The following is a 27,998-nucleotide window of genomic DNA, read 5'->3' on the forward strand; positions in this document are numbered from 1 at the left end:
TTAGCACTGACAACACTACGCAAACGCCACTGCTCTCGGTCCTTAAGTAAAGGCCGTTTGCCACTGCGTCGTCCTTCGTGAGAGGTTATGCTTGAAATTTGGTATTCTCGACATACTCTTGACCCTGTAGATCTCGGAATTTTGAATTCCCTAACGATTTCCTTAATGGAAAGATTATGCCGAGAACACCAAATTTCAAGCATAACCTCTCACAAAGGACGACGCAGTGGCAAACGGCCTTAACGTAAGGACCGAGAGCAGCGGCGTTTGCGTAGTGTTGTCAGTGCTAACAGACAAGCAACACTGCGTGAAACAACTGCAGAAAGCAATCTGAGACTACGACGAACGAATCCGCTAGGACAGTGCGGCGAAATCTGGCGTCGGAAGCCTTTCCACGTGAAACACTTGAGTACAAATGATAGCTCGGCCAATGCACTGCCCCGTTATACCTCGTGTATGCAATCTTACTGCCATCTGTATATGTGGATATCTCGACTTTTATCACCTTAGTGTACAGAAAACAGACTACAATGGAAGTGATCAGCATCCGTGATTAAGCGACTAATGAAGGTGCAATAGAACACTCACCGTTCTGTGTCGCTCTGTACTGCTCGTCGTACAGGTGCCAGACGCGCGCGTGCGCCTTGAGCAGTGTGTGGGTGGACAAGTAGTCGCCGATGCCGGAGGCGTTCTGTGAGGGAGCCATGCCTATGGCCGCGTACCAGCTCACGAAAACGGCTGGTTCGTTGAACGTGATCCACCATTTCACCTGTGAATGGAGATGTTTTCCTAATGTTCGAAAAAAAAGCTCCAATAAGAAAGATGAGCTTGACTGGGACTCACCCTGTCCCCAAAGTTTTCGAATAGTATCCTGGCATACTCCACAAAGTAGTCGACCATCAGCTCGTTGGGCCAGCCCCCGAGGTACTGCAGCGCCTGCGGCAGGTCCCAGTGGTACATCGTCACCTAGAGCCAACACACCACCAAATTCAGGAGATTACACTTCTCTGCAGTCTGGGAGCAGCGATAAAATAGAGGGAACGAGAGCTTAAATAAAACTTGTACAGAATGTTGACTCCAGATGCAAGAATTGAAGGACACTAAAAGGACAGTAAGACAGTATTGCAGCCTATCCCCGATGTTATTCCATCTGTACATTGAACAAGCAGTAAAGGAAACCATGGGCAATTTGGAAAGGGCGTTAATCTGCAGGGAGAAGAATTAAAATTTGGACGTTTGCCGTTGACATTATCATATGTCAGAGAGGGCCACGGACTTGGAAGATCAGTTCTTGAAAAGAGTTTGCGCTAATGACATGTAGACGAATTAACTCACGTGATGTTGAGTGAATTAGATTAGGAAGTGAGACACTAAATGTGGTAGATGAGTGTTGCTATTTGGGCACCAAAATAACTGATGACGGCCGAAGTAGAGAGGATAAATAATGCATACTGTCAATAGCAAGAAGAGAATTTCCTGAAAAAAGAAATTTGTGTTGCATACAGGTGCGAGGGGACTACGTAGAAGGAGAGGGTTAAATTTAAGATGTGAAGCAAATGTTCACATTTTTGGGGAAATTTTAGTGGCACCTCACATACTGTCGGAACCGAGATACAGCTGAAGATGTAAATATGTGAAAGGACTAAATGTTTATACAAATTCTCAAAAAATGGTTCAAATCGCTCTGAGCACTATGGGACTTCTGAGGTCATCAGCCCGCTGCCCGAGGCAGGATTCGAACCTGCGATCGTAGTGGTCGCGCGGTTCCAGACTGAAGCGCCTAGAACCGCTCGGCCACACCGGCCGGCAAGATTCTCACCAAGAACGTCATCAATTTTATTTCCCATCTTTCCGCAGGGGCACCATAAAGATAGTCTAATTGGCACTCACCCCTTTCTCCTTTTGCTACCAAAATTTATAACGTTAGTAGCTGACTCGTGAACTGGTGGCCAAAACCATATAACACCGATTCAATAAGAAATGAGCTCATGGGACTAGCCATCCGAATTGGTTAATTTAGCAGTAGAGTTGATGAGTAGACAGGAAAACACGCACAGTACTGTTACGAGTCGAATGTGTGGGCCAGACTGTAGAAAATGACGGTTTTATCAGTTATGTTACCATGAAGAGAGAGACACACACAAGAAAGAAAGAAATGTATTGCAAAATTCAAAGCTAGAATTGCTGAACTGCAAGCTTCAAATGCATACCCTTCTAGATGATCCTGTTTGAAATGAAAACTCTTTACCCTGACTCACCAGAGGCTGAATTCCATTGGCGAGCAGCTCGTTGATGAGGTTGTTGTAGTAGTCGATGCCAGCCTGGTTGATGACGTCAAGATCTCCAGTTGGAAGGACACGTGGCCAGGATATCGAGAATCGGTACACGTCCGCCTGTTGCATCACAGTGTGTAAGGGGCGAGTGACAACAACATCATGCGTCAACATATATACATTAACACAATGCACCTGTTGGTTTTTTTTAATTAGAAGACCTAATCAACATAATTTCTTATTTATTGACCAATATTATAAACCAGTAAGGAATAATGATACGTCTGTATGTCCCCCTGCAAGTTCTTATATTCTTCCTCTTCATCTAATTGGTATATCGATCGACAGATAGAAAAGAAATTTTGCAACTTATCTAGAACTGATATTCAGTTGGTACTGTTTCTAGAAGCAGTGTGTGTGTCTGTGTGTGTGTTTAGAGCTTATGGACGCTCAATGATGGGGTTGTCGGCGTCCTCACTCTCGTGAAAACAAATGAATGCGGATAAAAATGTTGCAGACAGTGAGGAGGAAATCCATAAAATGACACTCATTCACTCACTTCCAATTCTAGAAGCAGTCTAACTGCAGAAAGCTTATATATATATGTGTCGCCAGTTGTCGCCACATCACACAATATAAACATTTTTGCTGCCTCCACACATAATTCCTAACACCATGTGAACTGAAATTTCGCTTCTGTTTCAGATACTTCCTTCGGAATAGATGTTATGATGCTTCCGTGTGGTTGTCACACAGTATGTCCCAGTATAGCAATAGATACGATATCTGATCTGCAGTAACCGGAGATCACTATATATAATGCGGAATTGACCGCTGATTGTCACGAGGAGTGAACACGTCAATAACAAAAAGAGGCGGGGAGTATCGTGTTGTCAGTAGAGAAGCAGTGAGGGCAGAGTGGGTCGGTCAGAAGAGCTCATTGACTTGGAACGTGGTCTGCTTACTGCATGTCACCTCATCAACATCTACATATCTACATACATACTCCGCAATCCACCATACGGTGCATGGCGGAGGGTACATCGTACCACAACTAGCATCTTCTCTCCCTGTTCCACTCCCAACAGAACGACGGAAAAATGACTGCCTATGTGCCTCTGTACGAGCCCTAATATCTCTTATCTTATCTTTCTGGTCTTTCCGCGAAATGTAAGTTGGCGGCAGTAAAATTATACTGCAGTCAGTCTTAATATAGCAGCCCGCCTCTGAATTGCTTCTATATCCTCCCTCAATCCGACCTGATAGGGATCCCAAACGCTCGAGCAGTACTCAAGAATATGTCGTATTAGTGTTTTATAAGCGGTCTCCTTTACAGATGAACCACATCTTCCCAAAATTCTACCAATGAACCGAAGACGACTATCAGCCTTCCCCACAACTGCCATTACATGGTTGTCCCGCTTCATATCGCTCTGCAATGTTACGCTCAAATATTTAATCGACGTGACTGTGTCAAGCGCTACACTGCTAATGGAGTATTCAAACATTATTGGATTCTTTTTCATATTCATCTACATTGATTTACATTTAACTATATTTAGAGTTAGCTGCCATTCTTTACACTAACCACAAATCCTGTCCAAGTCATCTTGTATCCTCCTACAGTCACTCAAAGACGACACCTCCCCGTACACCACAGCATCATCAGCAAACAGCCGCACATTGCTATCCACGCTATCCAAAAGATCATTTATGTAGATAGAAAAGAACAACGGACCTACCACACTTCCCTGGGGCACTCCAGATGATACCCTCACCTCCGATCAACACTCACCATCGAGGACAATGTACTGGGTTCTATTACCGAAGAAGTCTTCGAGCCACTCACATACACTCCTGGAAATTGAAATAAGAACACCGTGAATTCATTGTCCCAGGAAGGGGAAACTTTATTGACACATTCCTGGGGTCAGATACATCACATGATCACACTGACAGAACCACAGGCACATAGACACAGGCAACAGAGCATGCACAATGTCGGCACTAGTACAGTGTATATCCACCTTTCGCAGCAATGCAGGCTGCTATTCTTCCATGGAGACGATCGTAGAGATGCTGGATGTAGTCCTGTGGAACGGCTTGCCATGCCATTTCCACCTGGCGCCTCAGTTGGACCAGCGTTCGTGCTGGACGTGCAGACCGCGTGAGACGACGCTTCATCCAGTCCCAAACGTGCTCAAGGGGGGACAGATCCGGAGATCTTGCTGGCCAGGGTAGTTGACTTACACCTTCTAGAGCACGTTGGGTGGCACGGGATACATGCGGACGTGCATTGTCCTGTTGGAACAGCAAGTTCCCTTGCCGGTCTAGGAATGGTAGAACGATGGGTTGGATGACGGTTTGGATGTACCGTGCACTATTCAGTGTCCCCTCGACGATCACCAGTGGTGTACGGCCAGTGTAGGAGATCGCTCCCCACACCATGATGCCGGGTGTTGGCCCTGTGTGCCTCGGTCGTATGCAGTCCTGATTGTGGCGCTCACCTGCACGGCGCCAAACACACATACGACCATCATTGGCACCAAGGCAGAAGCGACCCTCATCGCTGAAGACGACACGTCTCCATTCGTCCCTCCATTCACGCCAGTCGCGACACCACTGGAGGCGGGCTGCACGATGTTGGGGCGTGAGCGGAAGACGGCCTAACGGTGTGCGGGACCGTAGCCCAGCTTCATGGAGACGGTTGCGAATGGTCCTCGCCGATACCCCAGGAGCAACAGTGTCCCTAATTTGCTGGGAAGTGGCGGTGCGGTCCCCTACGGCACTGCGTAGGATCCTACGGTCTCGGCGTGCATCCGTGCGTCGCTGCGGTCCGGTCCCAGGTCGACGGGCACGTGCACCTTCCGCCGACCACTGGCGACAACATCGATGTACTGTGGAGACCTCAAGCCCCACGTGTTGAGCAATTCGGCGGTACGTCCACCCGGCCTCCCGCATGCCCACTATACGCCCTCGCTCAAAGTCCGTCAACTGCACATACGGTTCACGTCCACGCTGTCGCGGCATGCTACCAGTGTTAAAGACTGCGATGGAGCTCCGTATGCCACGGCAAACTGGCTGACACTGACGGCAGCGGTGCACAAATGCTGCGCAGCTAGCGCCATTCGACGGCCAACACCGCGGTTCCTGGTGTGTCCGCTGTGCCGTGCGTGTGATCATTGCTTGTACAGCCCTCTCGCAGTGTCCGGAGCAAGTATGGTGGGTCTGACACACCGGTGTCAATGTGTTCTTTTTTCCATTTCCAGGAGTGTATTTCGGAAGCAATCCCATATGCTCGTACCTTAGTTAAGAGTCTGCAGTGGGGCACCGAGTCAAATGCGTTCCGGAAGTCAAGGAATATGGCATCCGTCTGATACCTTTCATCCATGGTTCGCAAGATATCATGTGAAAAAAGGGCGAGTTGCGTTTCGCAGAAGCGCTGCTTTCTAAAGCCGTGCTGATGCATGGACAGCAACTTCTCTGTCTCAAGGAAATTCATTATATTTGAACTGAGAGTGTGTTCGAGAATCCTGCAACAAACCGATGTTAAGGATATTGGTCTGTAATTTTGAGGACCCGTCCTTCTACCCTTCTTATATACAGGCGTCATCTGCGCTTTTTTCCAGTCGCTCGGTACTTTACGTTGGCAAGAGATTCGTGATAAATGCAAGATAAATAAGGAGCCAATGCAGTAGAGTACTCTCTGTAAAACCGAATTGGAATCCCATCAGGACCTGGCGATTTATTTATTTTGAACCCATTCAGCTGTTTCACAACCCCAGGGATGTCCATCACTATGTCCTCAATACGGGAATCTGTACGAGACTCGAACGGCGGTATGTTTGTACGATCCTCCTGCGTGAAAGATTTCTCAAATGCTAAATTTAAAATTTCAGCTTTCGTTTTGCTGTCTTCCGTTGCCAGGCCAGACTGATCAGTGAGTGACTGGATGGAAGCCTTCGACCCGCTTACCGATTTTACGTAAGACCACAATTTCCTGAGTAGCAAATGCATTATGCTGCATCGGGACTCGAACCCGGATCTCCCACTTGTCGCGAGCGATTATACGAGTATTAACCACTTCAGCCACCCAAGAACGTTTCCAGGAGCGGCCCAAATCTCCGTTTGTCGTGATGTCTTCACACTCTTGTGCTCGCATTATAATCCCGTGATTCCCGCACAGGGTGAGACACTGTCTTCACTCGTCACATCACCTTCCTGCGGAATCCAATACTGTAGTGTAGTGTGTGTTGTACTACACTGAAGCGCCAAAGAAACTGGCCTAGGTATGCGTATTCAAATACAGATATATGTAAACATCCAGGGTCGGCAACTCGTATATAAGACAACAAGTGTCTGGCGCGGTTTTTAGATCGGTTACTGCTGCTACAATGGCAGATTTAAGAGAGTTTGAATGTGGCGTCATAGCCGACGACGAGATGTGGGACACAGCATCTCTGAAGCAGCGATGAAGTGGGGATTTTCCCGTACGACAGTTTCACGAGTTGTACCGTGAATATCGGCAATCTGGTAAAACATCGAATCTCCGACATCACTGCAGCTGGAGCAAGATCCTGCAAGAACGGGACCAACGACGTCTGAAGAGAATCGTTCAACGTGACAGAAGTGCAATTTTTCTGAAAGTAGCTACAGATTTCAATGCTGGGCCATCAACAAGTGTCAGCATAAGAAGCATCCAACGAAACATCATCAATTTGGGCTTTCGGAGCCGAAGGCCCACTCTGGTACCCTTGATGACCGCAAGACTCAAAGTCTTACGCCTCGCCTGGGACCGTCAACACCGACATTGGACTGTTGATGACTGGAAACACGTTGCCTGTTCGGACGAATCTCGTTTCAGATTGTATCGAGCGAATAGACGTTTACGGATATGGAGACAATCTCATCAATACATGTCAGCAGGGGACTGTTCAAGCTGGTGGATGCTCAGTAATGGCGCTGGGCGTGTACAGTTGGAGTGATATGGGACCCCTGATTCATCTAGATACATACGTAAGCATCCTGTCTGATCACCTGCATCCATTCATGTCCATTGTGGATTTCGACAGACTTGGGCAATTCCAGCAGGGCAATGCGACACCCCACTCGTCCAGAATTACTACAGAGTGGCCCCAGGAACACTCTTCTGAGTTTAAACACTTTCGCTGGCCACCAAACTTCCCAGATATGAAGATTATTGAGCATATGTGGGATGCCTTGCAAAGTGCTGTTCAGAAGAGATCTGCACCCCCTCTTATGGATTTATGGAAAATCCTGCAGGATTCATGGTGTCAGTTCCCTCCAGCGCTACATCAGAAATTAGTCGAGTCCATGGCACGTCGTGTTGAGGCACTTCTGCGTGCTGGCGGCGGCCCTACACGATATCAGGCCGGTGTACCAGTTTCTTTGGCTCTTCAGTGTATATAGTACGAAGCAATGTTCCGTCCGACATGCATGCATGGGAACTGCGAGTTAATTCTTAACTTCTGCAAGTACAATTCACCAAGTCTACACCTCAGAGGCCCGATGTTAAAGTTGCCTGCAATAATAAAGATTTTTACCATATTCTGGCACATAATTTCGATTGCTTCTACAGTTGCGAGGCTCCAAAACCAAGTTTCAAGTTCGAAGAAAGCGAACCCAACCGTTATGACTCGTTACCTCCTACATAAGAAGAAATTAATGAATCTAAAGAACTCAAAAGTATCAGGTGAAGACTCAAAAACTGCTGAAATTTGGAGGAAAGCAGAGAACTACCTTTGATAATCCGATACATCTGAGAAACTGAGGAACTTACGTCTGAATAGTTTTCCGCATTGGTCCACCCACTTCACTGGAAAGAAGACTGAACTGATGTAAGCATATATCGTGGCATCTCTCTTCTCTTAATAATCTAGAAGCTTCTTTCAAAAGCGCTTCAGGCTACGACAGAAAAACAGTTCATGAGCTAAACACACGATGTACTTTTGAGAAATTCGTGGTTACCTTCGTAGACTTCAAAAAGGATTTTGATTGAATTGAACGAACTACTCCTACCGAAAACTTCAAACGATTCGGCTTGTATAACAAGACACGGATTATCATCTGACAGACTTTTACCGAAACCACCCCCAAAGAGAAGATCATGGAAGAGATCTCAAAAGCTTTTTGAGATCAGTTCTGGAGTCGGAGTCTCGCCCTTTCTATTCAGCTGTGTACTCAAGAAAAGATCCACGCGTGGCCGGAGACAATGAGTGACAAATGTGTTAAAAATGGACTCAGGGTTGGCCGAGGAAAATTTGAGGTTGATCTACTTGGTCTTTGCAGATGACCTTGAATGTTTTCTGCGGTTCGTTATATACAGCTGTAGCGTAAATCAATGGACTGGATACACAGGCAGCATAGGTGAGACTTGAGATCTCCTTCGAGAAAACTGAATTTGTTACGACCATAACGTCACTACTCAGAATATTGGAGGTAAAAGAAGGGAACGATAAAGGGATGGAGAGGTTCAGTTGCGTAGAAGAGTGAGTCTGGCGAAACTACTCTGAAAAAGAAGCCTTCGCACCACGGATCGTAAAAATTTAAACAGCACATCAACTAACTAAAAGTGTCTACAATAAAAAGACAGTGTTAATGCCGAGGTGTAACATTACTGCACAGAATGCCAAGTTATGATAAAAAAAATTCTGATCGAGAAATTTGAAGGACAAATCTTGAGGTAGTTCCTAGGTCAGATCAAAGAAAATGGCGAATTCAGGAGACTATACAAACATGAACTCTATGCACACGTAGAAACGATCACAGGCACCATTCATAGCTTTCTATAGCCACATTATCGGTATGAGTGGTACAAGGTTGATCAATCGGATTTTCCGTCACTTTCTCAACAATAAAATCAAAGATGTCTGGTTCACCGATTTTGAAAAAGTTCTCAAGAATTGAGGATAACACCGGAGGACACACCGTAAGATGGTTTGCGGAGTACAGATGTAGATGTATTCCAGATACGACTGGAAACTATTATCTGTAAAGCTTATGTTGTAACATATAACTTCAAGCCTGTCTGAGCAGTATTTGAGCCGCATCATCACATATATAAGAAACACTCCATTGCTATTGCAATTTGTACTACGGAAGAAGGATGAATAGGCACACATCATTAAGGATGTGAAGCATTTGATATCTGTTGTTTGCATTTGATAAACTGAGGATATCCAAAAACTCCAGGAGCACCTTGGTTCCAAGCGAAAACTAAAAACTGGCAAAACGCGGACTGAAGCGAGGAAGGAACACTATAGCAAGCAAATGTGGGAATACTGTGCTAAAGTTAAAGCCCAGGCTCAAGAAATAGGAAAAACCCAGTTGAAATAGCGTAATCCTGAAGTGTCCAATGTGAAAAGAAAACGATGAACAACAGATGCTTTTCGTCTACAACAAGTGTCTCCAGTGTGCTGGCGTACGCTGGCGCCAGCACTCCGTGCGGCATAGAGGTTACGAGAGTATCGACAGAGGCAACGCCCTCTCAGCCGCCAGTATTTAGGATCGCCGCCACGGACCAAAGGGTCAGTTAGTTGGGCAGTTGCTTCCAGTTTTAGCCAGTTAGTCAGTCAGTCAGTTCGAGCCTGTTTCAGTTAGTTCGAGTCTGTGCGCTGTGGAGTTGCAGCGTGTCACCAAGATGGAGCCGCAGACTTAGCCTCTGGCACAGAGACAGGCAGCACACAGTAACTTTATAGTGACCATAGCAGACTTCGACAGCATTGAGGCTATATGGACTATACAGAAGAGAGCTTGTTACACAGAACATGGAAACTGGGTTTAAGTAGCTCTTTCTTTATGAATATAGAACACACTTGTTAATTGCGTGCAGTTTGTGTTACACAACGAGGAAACCGGCCACCAACAAACACCGTCTCCATGCTTCCCACGGTACAGCTCTACAGAGACAGCGAGACGACATAAAAACGGCAAAGAGAACAAAACATCTAGTGTTGCGTAAATTGCCTAAACTCGCTACCCTCACCTTCTGGCTTCATGTTGCATGGAACCAAAGGCAAGTATGTTCCGTACCGTTAGCTTTGGTGACTTTTATAACGAAGGCGAGGGTACGAATACCGGCCGAGTCGTCCATTTTCTCCTCTAGGGACGGGGCGTGTACGTTGCCTGAATCACCACTTCATCCTCATCGACTCGCAAGTAAAAAAAGAAAAAAAACTGCCACGAGGTGGCTAAATCCCCAGATGGGATCTCCTGGCCAAATACACCGTACCACAGAGTCGCATAGCAAATTCAATTCCCGAGTGCGCACATAAAATTTTGAAGTTATTAGTTGGCGGAACGGCAGAGAATCAGATCCGGCTCATACTATGTGTCTGAGACACGCAAAGAGTGTGTGTGCCATGTTACAGGAGGCAGGGCGCCGCTCGTAACACATTGCCACAGGAAGCCGAGCCGTAATCAAGAAACACAAACGGCACAGTATGGAAGCTGATAATGCGTCAGTCCGCGAACCTTCCACTACGGAAACATAACATGTAAGCTCCGAGCTCAGTTGCTTTTCTTCTTCAGCACAAAATGTGTTTCTTTTTTAAAACTTTTTTTTGAATTCTGGCAGTGTGTTCGTACCGAGTGTCATATAAACTTATGTACAGTATACCACGTTACTGAGACACTGCCAAAATAACATATGATAAAACGAGACGGACCAAAGTACTGAGAGAGATGGACGATATAATAATAGGTATGCATGAATAAAAGAATCAATTAAAATAACAAATTTTTATGTGTAGTGCGTGGTAATGAATACAGAATTATAATATTAAATGTGTCACTTTAAAACAATTTTATCAGTTTATTATAAAACTTGATTGAACATAGACTTTTGTAATGAGGTGTTGGTTCTGCTCGAACATTAGCCTGTCTTTCTCTAGCCACGGCAGTTGCATTAATTAGCAAATGTCGAGCAGCATTCACGTGAGCAACCTGACCAGAGCAACCTGACCAGGAAGCACACTGAATCCAGTCGTCATTACTATTACTTTCGTGTAATGGATTTCACCACACCCAGCACGTTCATTTCACCCCACGCATCAACGTTATTTTTGTAATTTTCTACAATCCATGCAGCTGATGAACATGGTGAGCAGCCTGCAGCACTTTTGTTTTTTAGTTTCTTCAGTCTTTTTTTTGTTCACTAGTATTTCCATTTAGTGATCTTTTTTTGCTTTTTCTGTTTCCTCCCTTTTGTTATTCTCCTTTTTCTCTACAGTTTCAATATTTTGAGCAGAGTTTAACACTCTGAATACAGCTGCTGCCTTCCTCTTTAAAGTCGTGGTTTTATCAATAGACGGAATAGTAGTTCTCTCATAAGTTTGGTCTGTGTTAGCTTAGGGGTAGTAGCTTTTAGGTGTTAATCTTATAGATTTAGAAGTGGTGGAGTCCGAAGTTATGTAGGAATTTGACTTTTGCAGATGACTCTGCTCTTTTGACGTGCTTGGGATCAGTTGCCCTCTGCGTGAGATTCTGCTCTCCATTTTGGTGACATCTACATCTACATCTACATCCATACCCCGCTAGCCACCTGACGGTGTGTGGCGGAGGGTACCTTGAGTACCTCTTCGGTTCTCCCTTCTATTCCAATCTGGTATTGTTCGTGGGAAAACGAATTGTCGGTATGCCTCTGTGTGGGCTCTAATCTCTCTGATTTTATCCTCATGGTCTCTCCGCGAAATATACGTAGGAGGGAGCAATATACTGCTTGACTCCTCGGTGAAGGTATGCTCTCAAAACTTCAATAAAAGCTCGTACCGAGCTACTGAGCGTCTCTCCTGCAGAGTCTTCCACTGGAGTTTATTTATCATCTCCGTAACGCTGTAGCGATTACTAAATGATCCTGTAACGAAGCGCGCTGCTGTCCGTCGGATCTTCTCTATCTCTTCTATCAACCCTATTTGGTACGGATCCCACACCGGTGAGCAGCATTCAAGCAATGGGCGAACAAGTGTACTGTAACCTACTTCCTTTGTTTTCAGATTGCATTTCCTTAGGATTCTTCCAATGAATCTCCGTGTGGCATCTGCTTTACCGACGATCAACTTTATATGATCATTCCATTTTAAATCACTCCTAATTCCTACTCCCAGATAATTTATGGAATTATCTGCTTGCAGTTGCTGACCTGCTATATTGTAGCTAAATGATAAGGGATCTTTCTTTCTATGTATTCGCAGCACATTACACTTGTCTACATTGAGATTCAATTGCCATTCCCTGCACCATGCACAAACGAACCTTCCGACAAATAAGCATAACCTGAGACTGCGGCAATGTTCAGTAGGGTTATTCACCATGCTTTGAAGCTAAATTTAACTGTTCTCCATCTGTCCCACATTGAAGCAAGTGATCCACTCTCCCAGTCTTACCCTACCACCGATTCTGAAGCCTTAGTCTCAGTGACTTAGTCTCAGTAATCCCGTCTGCTCCCTGATTCCGACGGAATGACAGTTTCGATAGATACAGGATTACTTGACTGGCGAATCGTGATGTGGTGCCCGTTGGCAAGAGATCACTTCGCCTCCGAGGCCACAGCCAGCCGGCTGTAGTGGGACAGCTGCTGCAAGCTGCCACTGCTGCTTTGTCGCCGCCGTGATTCAAGAAGATGTGGACGAGTCTGTGCCTGCCACTGGTGAAGGGCTGCACTGAGTGACCATTAAAAACCGCCTAGAATCTCTCAGGCGACACCTTGGCACCGCCTACCTGGCAGCACCGCCTCTCTGGCAGTACGCTGTGCTGCTGGTTTGGGTCCTGAACACCCGCCTCCACGGCACCCACCGTCACAGTACGCTGTCGGCACCCGCTGAAATGCACGTCCCTCACTGGAGTGACGGGGCGGGCCGCACCACCTGTCAGTGAGCTGTGGCAGGCTGGCGCCTGCAGGTGTCTGTCTGGGCCACCCGCACGACTCGCTGCTGGGTCCTGACCTGCACAACGGACGCGGCTGACGACGCATTCCTTCTCACACTCGAGTGTGCGAATCAGCACACCTGCCGCTGCGCTGGAGAAGACAATCAAAATTAATCCCAATATGATGCACGACAGCGCTGTTTCACTGACCCCCTAGGGCCTACGTCAGCCACCCACACCGAGTGATCCGTGGACTCGCATTCGGGAGGACGACGGTTCAAACACGCGTCCAGCCGTCCGGATTTAGGCTTTCCGTGATTTCCCTAAATCGCTTCAGGCAAGTGCCGGGATGGTTCTTTTCAAAGGTCACGGCCGACTTCCTCCCCCATCCTTCCCTAACGCGATGGGACAGACGACCTTAGCTGTTTGGTCCCCTCCCCCTAAACCACCAGCAGCGGCTGGTGAGCTCGGCCCCCTGCGCTAGTAGCTTCACTCACCACCTCTTCTGCTCAGCTTACGCGACCACCAAAAAATCTCGTCCCGGGGGGTGACTGCTGCAGTGCATTTAATTATTCGTACCCGTGCGCGATATTCTACGAATGTTGCCGATACAAATCGAAGCGTTCACTCACATGTCCACTTTCAGACAGTGACGATGTCCGCATCTGTGCATTCAAAGTGACCGCGGCGATCTGACAAAGTGGTTTCGACAAGAATGACAGCAGAATATGGCAAGATAGTGCAAAGGACACGAGAGTGATTTAATTGGACATTACTAACTGAAGCTGTCTGTTTTTGACATCAGGAGAAAAGATTATCACAACAAAAGCAAACCTGATACAGCATTAATCTGAATATACTCTATGTTCAAATAGTGTAGATATCAGACAACAGTGCAGGAAATTAAAACTAAAATAGAATTTAAAGGTCACAGGTTCAAGCTGCAGACGCCTCAAAGATAAATGGTGCTGGCAGTGAGGATCTTTACGTACCAAAAACGTGGTTATTTGACAGAGTTTGAAGCACAGGTCCTCGATAGACAGGAATAGCATGTCTAATACACAGCTAAGACAATGTTTCTAGAGACACGTAATCGAATATTTACATTTAATGAAATTCCGTATTTTCATCGTAATAGTTCGAAGAAATTTAAGGCTTCCACTTCAACCCCGTATGCTTACCCGTAATGAACGTCTTCTTCTACTCGTGCTGCTCAGTGCCACGGCGTGAAGTGCAGGAGCAGCGGAGAAATAAAGAACTGCTGACTTCCTGCTAAGACTCGAGGCGATGAGAGCTTCTTCTGCAGGCGTTCTGTACTGACGGCTGTCTGTGAGACGAGTGTAGACGCACACACGCACTCACTCACACACACACACACACACACACACACACACACACACACACACACACACACACACACAGCTTTTTCTGATGTTTTCTTGCGCGTTTTAAGAAAAGTGCAAATGGGCACTAACAGAGAACGGACAAACTTCAACGAACTTTTTTGCTGAACTGCCTCCATGAGATCTGATAACTGTTATAAAATAAAGGTATGAAATACGCTCTGAGTTATATTATTTAACCCGGCATTGTATTGATTATTAAAGGATAAACGCTGTAGGGTCAACGAGATTAAAAAAAAATACAGTTCCTTGACAGAGCGGAATACAGTAGGTATATGCAGGTGAGGGATTAGGGTAGCGTAGTGACTTCCGACACAAGAAGTCACCCTCATTCTGCTAAAGGACTTGCCAAAGAGGGCGCAGGATCAGACAGAGATTCACGACATTCTTTTGTCCTAGGGGTGGGAAACTGACCCTGAATGCGGAAGAATCAACAAAGATCAACGGCATGAGGATGCAGAAGGCAATGTAAAGCATTGCATTAAAGACACGTCACGTGTATCCACTGGACATGTGTGTGGCCTGTAATTGAAGAAGTGTCATGATGATCTCTCCTTTAGCAAAAGGGAGAGGATTTCCAAGGAGGAGGTTACCAAGAGAAAAAGATTGAATAATCAACGGAAGGGAAATGCAAAGGCTCAATGTTGATATAGTAGGGGTCAGTGAAGTGAAGTGGAAAGAAGGATATCTGGTCAGGTCAGTCAGTACGGGTAATATAAACGGCAGCAAAAAATGGGATAACGAGAGTAGGACTCGTTACGTATAGGAAGACAGGGCAGAGGGTGTGTGTTACTGTGAACAGTTCAGTGACACGGTTGTTTTTATCAGAATCGACAGGAAACCAACACCGACAACGATAGTTCACGTATACGTGCCGACGTCGCAAGCTGAAAATGAAGAGATAGAGAAAGTATATGAGGATATTAGAAGTATAATACAATATGCAAAAGGATATGAAAATCTAATAGTCATGGTGCACTGGAATGCAGTTCTAGGGGAAGGAGTAGAAGAAAAAGTTACAGGCGAATGTGGGCTTGGCACAAGGAATGAGAGAGGAGAAAGATTAATTGACTTCTGTAATAAACTTCAGCTAGTAATAGCGAATACTCTGTTCAGGAATCACAAAAGGAGGAGGTATACTTGAAAAGGAACGCTTGATACGGGAAGATTTCAATTAGATTACATCATGGTCAGACAGAGATTCCGAAATCAGATACTGGATTGTAAGGCGTACCAAGGAGCAGATATACACTCAGATCGCAATATAGTAGTTATGAAGAGTAGGCTGAAGTTCAAGATATTATTCAGGAAGAATCAATACGCAAAGAAGTGGGATACGGAAGTACTAAGGAATGACGAGATACGTTTGAAGTTCTCTAACGCTATAGATACAGCAAGAAGGAATAGCTCAGTAAGCAGTACAGTTGAAGATGAATGGACATCCCTAAAAAGGGCGATAAGAGAAGTTGGGAAGGAAAACATAGGCACAAAGTAGGTAACTGCAAAGAAACCGTGAGTTACAGAAGAAACAATTCAATTGATGGATGAAAGGAGGAAGTAAGAAAATGTTCCGGGAGACTCAGGAATACAGAAATACAAGTCACTGAGGAATGAAATAAATAGGAAGTGCACAGAAGCTAAGCCAAATGGCTGCATGAAAAATGTGAAGACATCGAAGAAGAAATGATTGTCGCTAGGACTGACTCAGCATACAGGAAAGTCAAAACAACCTTCACTGACATTAAAAGTAAGGGTGATAACATTAATAGTGCAACGGGAATTCCACTGGTAAATACAGACAATGGAGCGGATAGGTGGAAAGAATATACTGAACCCCTATATGAGGGGGAAGATTTGACTGGCGTGATAGAAGAGACAGGGTACCCTGTATAAGAATCAGAATTTAGAAGAGTTTTGGATATCAAATAAAGGAGAAGGGATAGATAACTTTCCATCAGAATGTCTAAAATCGTTAGGGGGAGTTGCAACAAAACGGCTATTCGCGTTGGTGTGTAGAATGTATAGCTGCTGACATACGATCTGACCTTCGGAAAAAAAACATCATCCACACAATTCCGATGACGGCAAGAGCTGACAAGTGCGAGAAATATCGCACAATCAGCTTAACAGCTCATACATTCAAGTTGCTGACGAGAATAATATACAGAAGAATGGAAAAATAAATTTGAGGATGCGCTTGATGACGATCATTTAGGCTTCAGGAAAGGTAAAAGCGCGAGAGAGGCAATTCTGACGTTTCGGTTAATAATGGAAGCAAGACTAAAGAAAAATCAAGACACGTTCATAGGATTTGTTGATCCGGACAAAGCGTTCGACAATGTAAAATGGTGCAAGGTGTTCGAAATTTTGAAAAAAGTAGGGGCAAGCTACAGGGAGAGACGGGTCATACACAATATGTATAACAGACAAGAAGGAATAATAAAAGTGGACGATCAGGAACGAAGTGCTCGTATTAAAAAGGGTGTGAGAGAGGGATGTAGTCTTTCGCGCCTACTGTTCGATCTGTGTATCGAGGAAGCAATGATAGAAATAAAAGTAAGGTTCAGTAGTGGAATTAAAATTCGAGGTGAAATGATATCAATGATAAGATTCGCTGATGACATTGTTATCCTGAGTGAAAGTGAAGAAGAATTACATGATCTGCTCAACTGAATGAACAGTCTAATGAGTACATGGTATGGATAGAGAGTAAATCAAAGAAAGACAAAGGTAATGAGAAGTAGTAGAAATGAGAACAGCGAGAAACTTAAAATCAGAATCGATGTTCACGAAACAGATGAAGTTAAGGAATTCTGCTGCTTAGGCAGTAAAATAACGAGTGACGGACGGATCAAGGACATCAAAAGCAGACTAGCAATGGCAAAAAGGGCATTCCTGGCCAAGAGAAGTCTACTAATATCAAATATCGGCCTCAATTTGAGGAAGAAATTTCTGCGAATGAACGTCTGGAGTATAGCATTGTATGGTAGTGAAACAAGGACTGTGGGAAAACTGGAAGAGAATCGAAGCATTGTTGAAGAAATGTTGAAAATTAAGTGTACTGATAAGGTAACGAATGAGGAAGTTCTGTGCAGAATCAGAGAGGAAAGGAATATGTAGAAAACACTGATAAGAAGAAGGGATGGGATTATAGGACATCTGTTAAGACATGAGGGAATGATTTCCGTAGTACTACAGGGAGCCTTAGAAGGCAAAAACTATAGATGACAAGAGATTGGAATACATCCAGCAAAGACGTAGGTTGCAAGTGCTACTCTGAGATGAAGAGGTTGGAACCTGAGAATAATTCGTGGCGGGCCGCATCAAACCAGTCAGAAGACTGATGACGCAAAAAAAGTAGCAAATGGAAAATCGCATTTAACTATTTTAAAGCCACTGGAGTGTAGAGGTATCACTGTGCCTCGGCTATCGTTTTCAGCACGAGTAGTTTAATCAAGACGTTCAGCGAGTTTACCTGAAGTAATTTGCTTACGGGAAAGTCTCAGCATTTTCCTGTACATCCTAACAACCGTGGGTGCTCTGTTGGAAAAGCTACGTTATGTGCCTCCCCTTTCTTTTTACTGGCCTTTATCCCGTATATTCATTCGGTCGGTGTGTTAATTTGTGGATTTGACGACGTTAGCGTTAGTGGGTGGCGGAAAAGTGCGAACGTTTTTCTGAATGTCTGCGAATCGTGTAAGCGAGTAACGACGCTGGTACCAGTCCGAAATTCACCTAATAGGGTGTGGGAAGTAGCCTAGAATCCACGTGCAACTGTTAGTCCTGCCATCTACAAGCCTTTCTCTGACGTGTTCATACTGCTCAACACAAAACCCAGTACAAGCCCTGGGGACACGTCTGTTCTTATTAGCGCACAGAGACTATAAATTTTAGCATAATCTTGCGGAAACAGCTCTGCAATCGTTCCAACACACAAGTAAACGCTGTTATTTGTTGCGTGAAATTTTGGGCGTAATGCTGGATATCAGTAAGTTGACACGATGACACGAGTATATTTCGGCGCTCTCTGTGTCTGTTGAGACGAGTACCCATCGCTCTGGAACACAGCTGGAGGCGTTCGGATCCAGCTTGCAAGTTGTCGGTATCTGAGATGATACGGGCTCGGTGAAGACTGCAACAGACATGTAAACGGCACAGCAAGGAAGACGATGAGTCGTTCAAGCCGACAGCTTACTTGCCATATATTGCAAATGTTTCCGTGATGTATTAATAAAACAAAGTTAAAGCGATCCTTCCACCGGCATAAAATCCTCGGCGGTTCTGAGGCTGGTCAAAAAACTTAGAGCTGTATATTTCAGGTGTTTGTAGGATTCTATGAGAGTGCGTGAAATCTTATATAGGGCAAACGACGTGGACTGTTCAAGGGCGCATCGTAAAACACCATCGAGATACTGGCCTCCTCCATTGCAGCAAATCTGCAATCGCCGAAATCTGTACTTCTTCTGATAATTACATTGTAAGGGGTCCAAGACTAAGGAATTTATTGCTAGCGCACTCGAGCAGATGTAATTTCGATGGATTGCTCACGCGCTGCCTGCGATATGTAAGCTATAAGAGAATCTCAGACCAGAGAGCAGTGTTGACTGCAGTAGCAGTTGTAGTAGTTGTAGTAGTAGTAGCTGCTAGCAGTGTAGTGTATGGAGTTCGCTGGGCCGGTCGTGTGCAGCGATGGCGGTGCCTGAGCGTTGTAGTATAAGGTAAAAGCACCCTCGCGCATATGAAGTATTGTTATATCAAGTCCCATGTAAATGCTTTTAAAAAGAAATCTCTTAATAATAATCTTTCTTATAAAAATTAACTTTTCACAATCATTCAAATCAATTTAAAGATTTTACTAATATCTCCAGTCCATGGTCATCCTGATTATTTTAAAGAAAAATCAGTTGTTTCTTTTTATACATGACAAATCTATCGGCCAGCATTGCACTGAGCTGTGGCAGAAAAATTTCTTATAGGAGCAGATATATGCGCGTTATTCGGCGACCTTATTGAGGTAAGAATTTTCATTTTTTATTCAGAATGATCTTTCAGGGCCATGACGCAGCGCTGCTGACGTCCAAAATTTACCAGTTTAAATTCACAGTCAATTATTGAAAGGTTACAAGTGAGCCACAATTTTATTGAGAGGTTAGTCACATTGTATTATTGGTAGGTTACGCAATTTTTCTGTTGGTAGGTTACGCTAAAATGTGAATATTATATAGTTATTAGTGGGGAGGTTCTACATGAAGCACAATGAAACAAAAATTGTGGTGAGCAGACTACTAGAGCTCCTTCGTCAATGAATCGCCGCGCGCAGTGGACGAACGGTTTGAGGTGCCATGTCACGGACTGCGCGGTCCCTTCCGCCGGAGGTTCGAGTCCTCCCTCGCGCATGGGTGTGTCTGTGTGTTGTTCTTAGCCTAAGTTAGTTTACGTAGTGTGGAATTCTAGTGACTCATGACCTCACCAGTTTGGTCCCTTAGGAATTCACACATATTTGAATATTTTTTCTTCAATGAATCAACGGAAATGAAATTGTCTGAGGCCCGAATCAATCGTGACGACAGTTTCCCGTTAGATGCTGCATCGAATTCTGGCACAGAAAAACTTTATTCTCTGCATAGCCGGCATCGTAGAGAGTTTTCACTGTGTGTGGTGGTGGATGTGATATCGATGATACGAGCTTGTAACACAACAACTTCGTGGACTACCAAATTTTTATTTTTCGATGTAATTTTTTTAAAATCAGCGTTTGTAAACAAGTGTACTAATGGTTGTATGAAATGTTCCCTCATTGTAAATTTAAGTAAATACCAGTTGTAAGTTGACACGCTGGCTTAGTCAGGGCGATACGATCCTGTCAGAGAGTACAGTGAATTGTCAGTTTTGGCAGTAGCATTATCGCTGTATGCGAAGCGCACCAGGAGTACAGTTTTCTTTTCTTTCTTTTTTTTTGAGAAATTGTCGTAAAGTAGTGGTGCTAAACTATGTAATGGCTCGGCGTGCATTTGTTGTGAACGGTCGGAGTATATGGCATTAAATGGGCACAGTATAATTACTTCAAGAGGATGCAAATTAAGTCGAGGAGTACTGTGGTCCAAATTTTATTTGTTACCGACCTACAATAAGAAGAGTCTGTGCCACAGTTTTCAACGAACAATGCCTTACATTGCACCGATGACACCTCAACCTTAAGGAAGGTCGAACTAGTTGCTTGGTAAGATTTGTTTGTAAGGCAGCGTCGTAGTTCATTTTGTGTTTGAATAATAACGAGTCATACAGAAGTGTTGACCATCATCTTTATCTAAGACAAAATACCTTACTAGGGTCCGTCATATCCATTACTGATGATTCGAGAGACTCCTAATGATTGGTTATTTTATTAAAGAAGTAACAGTAATTAAAAATTCAATAATTTGCAAAATAATAATAATCACAAGTGCTTCAGTCTAGTCAACAGTAATTTGAAAATTCAGTAAAATATTTTTTTTTGTTTTTTCATTTTTACGCGACTGCAACTAGAAATGTGCGTTAATGTCTTGAGCTAATAACAGTGATATCTGCACAAAGTGTTTAGCAGAAAATATTAATGAATAGCATTAAAAGCTGAAATTACAAGAAACCAGTGAGTCAGTGAAATCATATTATGAGCTTTGCCGTCCTTTTGCAATCGAAAGTTTGACTTTACAAATTACTTAACTGTAACTCATAGGAATGATGCTAAATCGTTACGATAAATTTTAAGTGAATGCTAGCATTCAGTAATGAGTAGACATAAATAACGTTTTGAGTAAAATTAAAGACAGTAAGCATTACAGTGTGTGACGTCACAGAAATTTTGCATTTACGTAACTGTTTACTAGTGATGAGATTTTGTTGTTCTTTGGTTATTACTAATTGATTTCTATTAGTTGCTACCTAACTGAAAGGTATTTATTCAGTGTGATTCTTACGTAAGTCTTTCTCCATTAACAGACAGTGATTACAATGACAGTAATTAGTAATTTTGCTCACACAGTGAGCTATAGACCGTTGACTTTCTTTAATTCATTGACTAAACTCGTAACATTTTCCAAATTTAACTGTCTACTGTAATTCCATGCACCCAAATTTTATATTCTTTTAATCTTAACTGAGTTTTTAGTTCTTGTCGCCATTGCTGCAAGTACAGAGCATTAGCGACTGGGTAATAACTGCACATACAGTTCACGGACTTCATTTAGCAACAGGGAACTTTCGGCGTACGCTCCATTTAAATCCTCAGTCGGAAGTGTAGTGGGTGGTTATAAGCTGACGCCATGGAGTAGCTCTCTGGCGTGTAGCAGCAGCACAGAGCTAAAATAACGCATGCGCAGTGACAACTGGGCACACCACGCATGCGTTGGCAGTGCTTTAAACAAGGGAAGTCTGTACTTTTTCGCGGTATATACCTGAAGATGACCAGAAAACTATGCTCCGAAATATCGCAGCAGGTAGTTACAGACAACAGGCAGTTCGCTCGAAACCACACGGAACGATCTATATGGCGGGAATGTTTTAAATTTCACAACTATTATACGTTGATGATCAGAATCTTTCGGAATTAGGTCTGGAGCCCCTCTAATACACAAGTTTAACATGATTGTGGGTCAGAGCTTTGGTTCACTTTGATGAGAATGTTTTAGTCTATTTCGATGATATGTTTTGCTTACGATATGTATAAAGTCGTTCATATTCACCAGCTACTATGTGACAAGTAAGTCATTTAGTTATCAGGGAGTGAAATCCATGATTTCGTATTCAGAAAGGAAATAAAAGTATGCTGAAAGCGAATATCACCTTGCGATCACTAATATTAGCGAGACTTGCAAATTGCATATTTCGATTACATACTCCTACATAATACTCACGTTTATACCCTTCAGCATCTGCACGTCTTCCTTATACTTGTGGTAAGAATCGCAAGCGACGTCCCCTGAGCTGTTTAGGCCGAGTAGAGGATAGTTATGGTAAAAATGGTCCTGGATGCTTTCTCCTTTACCTACAAACACATAAAAATTGTACTTCTGGATAAATTCATAAAGTAGCTGCACTGATAAGCCAAATCATTATGAGCACTTTCCACCGATAGATTAAACGCCACTTGGTGGCGTGGACACGTGACCCAGCGAGGTATGTATGTAAGCGGAGCAGAGGACAGTTGGGAATCGTTCTGGAGACGATACAGAGTGCAAATCCGAAAACCGACTGACGTACACGGTGTGTTCCAGGTCCGCAAGGACTGCCTGTGTGAAATTCCAAACTGATATGCCGTCTCGTTTCGAATTGGGCATCTTTGAAGTTTCAACAACAGCTGTGTAGAAGGCCAAAGTAATAACACTGCTGCAGCCGGAAGCCTGGCTGCGAATGTAACAGCACGTGTCTGACACTTGTCGGTGGAGCATCCAGGCAGCATCGTGTTTTGTGTTAACCTAGAATTTGTAAATTTGTGGTAAGATATTATGGGTCGAAACGGCTTAGGTCATCGGTCCCCAAGCTTACACACTTCTTAATCTAACTTAAACTAACGCTAAGGACAACACACACGCCCATGCCCGAGGGAGGACTCGAACCTCCGACGGGAGAAGCCGCGCGGACAGTGACAAGACGCCCCTGACCGCGCGGCTACCCCGTGTGGGGTATTTACTTAGACAAATCAGCCAGTGGAACGTCTGATATGATGAAGTGTGTTTATGGTAGTGATTTTTTAAGTCGCTCAAATGTTTTTCGGTGATGTGCTCTAAATCGTGACGGTAAGGAGGTCATCAAGGACGCGCCACGAGTATCGAAGCCGCGAACAAGTCGCACGAACGAAAATTTCCAAAACAATTGCCGAAATAATTGCATCTGCACTCGTCGATGAGCTGTCAACGCTATCGAAAACTGTTGTGCGCGGAATTTTGATCGAGGATTTGCGCAGTTAGGGCTGCATGCACTTTCGGGCATTGAAAAACGTGGCAGCGTCGAACACTGCAAAGCCCTGTTACACAGTGATGCTAAATGGATGGTAACTGGCGACGAACCTCGTACAAAGTGGCAGAGTGCAGCGTGGTCAATCCCATACAATCCGAAACCAAAGAATCTGCATTTGCAGAAGATTTGTGTCATGACAACGCTAAGACTTTCCTTCGAAAGCAAAGGAATCATTCAGAAGGTCCATACACCAGAAGGGCTAACCGTTAATCCTGAGTACTATTTCCGCGGCCTCCATCATTTGTGGACGAGAATTAGTGGAATTCGATCCAAATACCGAGAGGTAGGTTGCTGCTCGCTCGCCACAACGACGCACCAGCCCACAAAGCGAAGACCGTGCACTAGTTTTGGCTGGCAACGGATTGGAGTCCTGAACCGACCGCCGTATTCGCCGGATTTGGCCCGAGCTCACTTCTGGTTGTTTCCCGAGATTGAAGTTAGAAATGAAAGGACACCGTTACAGCGCAACTGACGACATCTAAGTAATCTGTACTGCAGCGCTATGGTCGAGACGGCGTAAAAAAGTAGCTGACAGCTGCAGCGGGCTGGGAACTGCAGCTTCACGCGCCTACATCAACCAGTCACGTAACGCGATTCTGTAAACGACTCTATAGAAGGCTATTGTCTCTCCCACAGCTGAGGCCTGGAAACAGTGTGACTAGCTGCCATGGATCTTCTTACACTGACTCGATTATAAATGCAAATCCACCCTGTGACTGTTTCGAAACACTTTGTAAGCGATTTCAGCTTTTTTTATTCAGATACAGCAATATCGTGAACATAATCCGTGACTTATTTTTCACAGCCACAGTCCTAACGGTTCTGGGACACACTGTGTAAGCGACTTTCACCAAGCGCAGATTGCTGTAGTCCGGCACTTGGTGACGAGCATCTCAGAAACGCTGAAATTTGACTGCTGTCTATCATCGTGCGTATCTACTATGGAAAGTGGTAGGGCCGTGAAACCGCCAGTGGACAAGATAGTGGGTGTCCACACCTCATCCTAGACAGGGAGATCGACTGTAGAAAGCGGGTTAGTTGGCGATCTGTCGTAAGTCTGACGACAGAGTACAATGTTAGTGCAAGAATAAGTGTTTCAGAGAAAACCATTTAGTGCACAGTGTTGAACAAGTAGCTCTGCAAGAGACGTCCGCTATGTATTCCCATTGGATGTGGGTCAATGGAAACGTGGAACCTGGTCACGTGATTCGTTTTCCTTGATGTACCAGGTTGCTGATTCTGCCTGCAAAAAGCTACTCAAAACATGTTCAGTGCCATAGGGTCAGACGTATGGGGGCAGTATTATGGTATGGGAGACATACACCTGGGTTTCAATTGGACCTGAGGTATTAATCGAAGGCGTCGTGGCAACTGTGGAGGACGTGAACATTACTGCGTAGCACCGGCATCCTACACGCTTGGTGTCTTCCCCAACAGTGATGCCAACTTCCAGAAGGATAGCTGTCCTTGTACAAGGCTAAAGTAGCGTTACATTGGTTTGAGAAGCGTGACAGCGAACTCACGTTGAAGACACGTCCACAAAATTCGCCTAATGTGAACCCAGTGGAATACATCCGGGACGCTACGGGGCTCCAGTTAAGTGCCCACAAACCACTTGTCCGTTAGCCAGCCGGGGTGGCCGAGCGGTTCTAGGAGCTACAGTCCAGAACCGCGCGACCGCTACGGTCGCAGGTTCGAACCCAGCCTCGGGCATAGATGTGTGTGATGTCATTAGGTTGGTTAGGTTTAAGTAGTTCTAAGTTCTAGGGGACCGATGACCTTAGAAGTTAAGTCCCATAGTGCTAAGAGCAATTTGAACCACTTGTCCGTTATTTATCGGGTTTCCGTGATCTGTGTGTAGATCTGGTGCTAAGTACCTTTGTAAACCTACTACGGACTTGTCGAATCTATGAAACGCAGAATCGCTACTGTATTGCGTTCCGAATGTGAGTCAACATGCTTCCAAGCAGGTGGCCACGATGTTTTGGCCCTTCAATGCATGTCACCATAGCACAAAATAAACTGACGAGGAGAGCAGACAAAGGGCATAACCCGATTTCTCGGAAACATTGCACATTAGAAGAGGAGGTCAAATAAGCGAACACTAGTCTCAGATTATCCCTGGATATTCGACTATTTCTGAGTAAACAACTGTCAAAATTTTCGACGTAGTTTAGGTGCCTTTTGGCATTTGATTAGCTCAGCCTATTTGGTGGCGTAGTGGCTAGCAATACAGGTTCTCACTTTTTGCGTCCCCTGTTCGAAAACCAGTTATTGTTTTCATTTAATTTACTTTATTTTACTTTCATTTATCTACCGGTTTTTTGTAGAAGGTTACTACACGAGTTTTTCTGATCAACTTACGTGATATGAGTGAGCTATATGCATTGCAAAATTGCAACTGAAATTCACAACAAGCGTCATACATTTTTATACGACATATGTATGTATGGTATTTTCAGGGGTTACAGTCTTCTTAAATTCTCATATTCTTATAATAGTCGTTAATTCTTATATTGTATTTTTATGTTTATTCTCCACGGAGATTTGATGCATTCCCTTACATGATACTGAAAACATTTGAAACATGGATACTGCAGACACCCCTACCATCGCGCTTAGGCAGGTTGTTCACAGCGACAGTTCTTCCCATGAAACTTTCTCGGGAAAGGAACGTCGTTAACATCATTACTGAAGATTTCAAGCGTTGGCAATAATTTCACGACGAGCCACGCGCAATGGATCACTTTTCCGAAAACTGACGCTTGCCCTGAGTATGATTCAAGATACACTACAGGCACTTTACCAAAAACAATTTCAAAAAGTTTTTCCGTTCCTATATTAATTCATTCACGATATAACATCAGCAGACGAATAACGACAACGTTATTGCAGTATACATTGGAAAACATTCATGTAGTAATTTCTACAGACGTCGGGAGAATATGAAAAATAGAAATAAAAATAATACAAAGGTTTCGAATACGGGACGCAAAAGTGACAGCCCGCAACTATAGCCACTGTACCACCACTCTAGATGAACTGTTTATTCACTAAGAGGCACATGAAGTACTTCGAAAACTTTGACCGTCGGTTTTCTCGGTAAAGATAGAATACTTGTGGATAAGCCTCTGCTACATGTGTTCGCTTATTTTGACTCGTCTTCCACTGCGCGAAGTTTCCGGGAAATCGGGTTATGGCACTTGTCGTGTTCTCCTCGTGAGCAGTGTTATTGGCGTAAATATTAAGCCTAAGATCTCCTACAGATCTGGAATACAAAGACTACTTCTGTTGTTTTCTGCTGACTCACCATCCTCGTTCCAGGCCCCTTCTATCTGATAGGCAGCCGTGGCGGCGCCCAACATGAAACCGTCTGGGAATCTGTTAGTGGCGGTCTGTGCCGAACCAGTGGCCAACACGGCCGAGAGAGCGACCACCAGCCTCAACATTGTTCCACACCAGTGACCGTGTCAGACGTAGAAACAGTTATAATATATACATCGCCTGTGTTTTAATTTAATAAACATGTTACGCAACAATACTTCACGTGATGTTTACTCTAATGAAACATTCAATGATAATAGATAAGTCATTAACGAGATAAGCTACAAACAAGTACGTAGATATGCCGCAGTTACAAGAGAGAATCGGGTATTATCAGTGGAGATGGTGTATATTGGCAGGAAGTCGTTCATATGGAGCACCGCTTTCCTGCTTACTGTTTCAGAAGTATTGATGGCTCAAGAGCTAATGACTCATCAGATAATGCTTATTAGCCGTTTCCTTTATACGAGAGCTTTGATAAGGTAGCGTTCGACGGTTGCTAACAGACTGGTGGCAGTTTAATTGATTTTCCATAAGATACTGCTGATGCTGAACACAAGGTGTTCTTGTATCGCGATATATCAGTATCTGCGGAGCCATCTAGAGATAAGCAATTATCGCCGAATTCTGTCTTATATTCGTAGGCACTTATAACCTCCGTGCCGTTAGACTAATTGTTCGCCGTCTCTTTCCCCCTTGTCCTAAAGTGGGATGAGTGTGGATCGGTAAACTGAATTTAAATGTCTCATACGAGGGTATGTTGCAACATACTTCTCCTTTATAACCTAATTCACAGTATCCTACATTCCTCTGTCGTTAACTAAACTTTCTGGTTGCCAATTTAATTAAACCTTGGACCATTTCGCGTGAATAAGCACTATTTAAGAAAACTTTCTTATCATCCGGAGACGAATTATTTCTCGCGGCCGACCCGTACAACCGTTTACTACGTCAGCAAACTAACGATACATCGGACAGACTGCCATTGCATGCTGCACTAAACACAGGGCAAGCAACGCCACTGTTGAGGCCACACGTGTGGCCGTACTTATTCTCACAGCTTGCCAGCGCTATTCCCTGCAAGTCTTGTAGGCACAAATGAATAATACGATGAACTGAG

The 27,998-nt window shown here is 44.3% G+C and overlaps 1 protein-coding gene across 1 annotated transcript in view; it reads right to left on the bottom strand.

Annotated features, from left to right (window-relative positions):
- LOC124622789 (myrosinase 1-like) overlaps window positions 1–27,005 on the bottom strand; it is a 69,970-nt gene extending 42,965 nt beyond the window's left edge. Inside the window, exons 1-5 of the mRNA XM_047148582.1 lie at window positions 26,865–27,005; window positions 22,453–22,583; window positions 2,259–2,393; window positions 844–966; window positions 589–769 (exon numbers count right to left, since the gene is read on the bottom strand). Of these exons, the coding sequence (XP_047004538.1) occupies window positions 589–769; window positions 844–966; window positions 2,259–2,393; window positions 22,453–22,583; window positions 26,865–27,003 (709 nt within the window). The 5' untranslated portion in view covers window positions 27,004–27,005. The remainder of the gene's footprint in view (window positions 1–588; window positions 770–843; window positions 967–2,258; window positions 2,394–22,452; window positions 22,584–26,864) is intronic.
- Between the last annotated feature and the right edge of the window lie 993 nt (window positions 27,006–27,998).

This window comes from Schistocerca americana, chromosome 7 (genome assembly GCF_021461395.2).
Source record: "Schistocerca americana isolate TAMUIC-IGC-003095 chromosome 7, iqSchAmer2.1, whole genome shotgun sequence".
Taxonomy (NCBI): domain Eukaryota; kingdom Metazoa; phylum Arthropoda; class Insecta; order Orthoptera; family Acrididae; genus Schistocerca; species Schistocerca americana.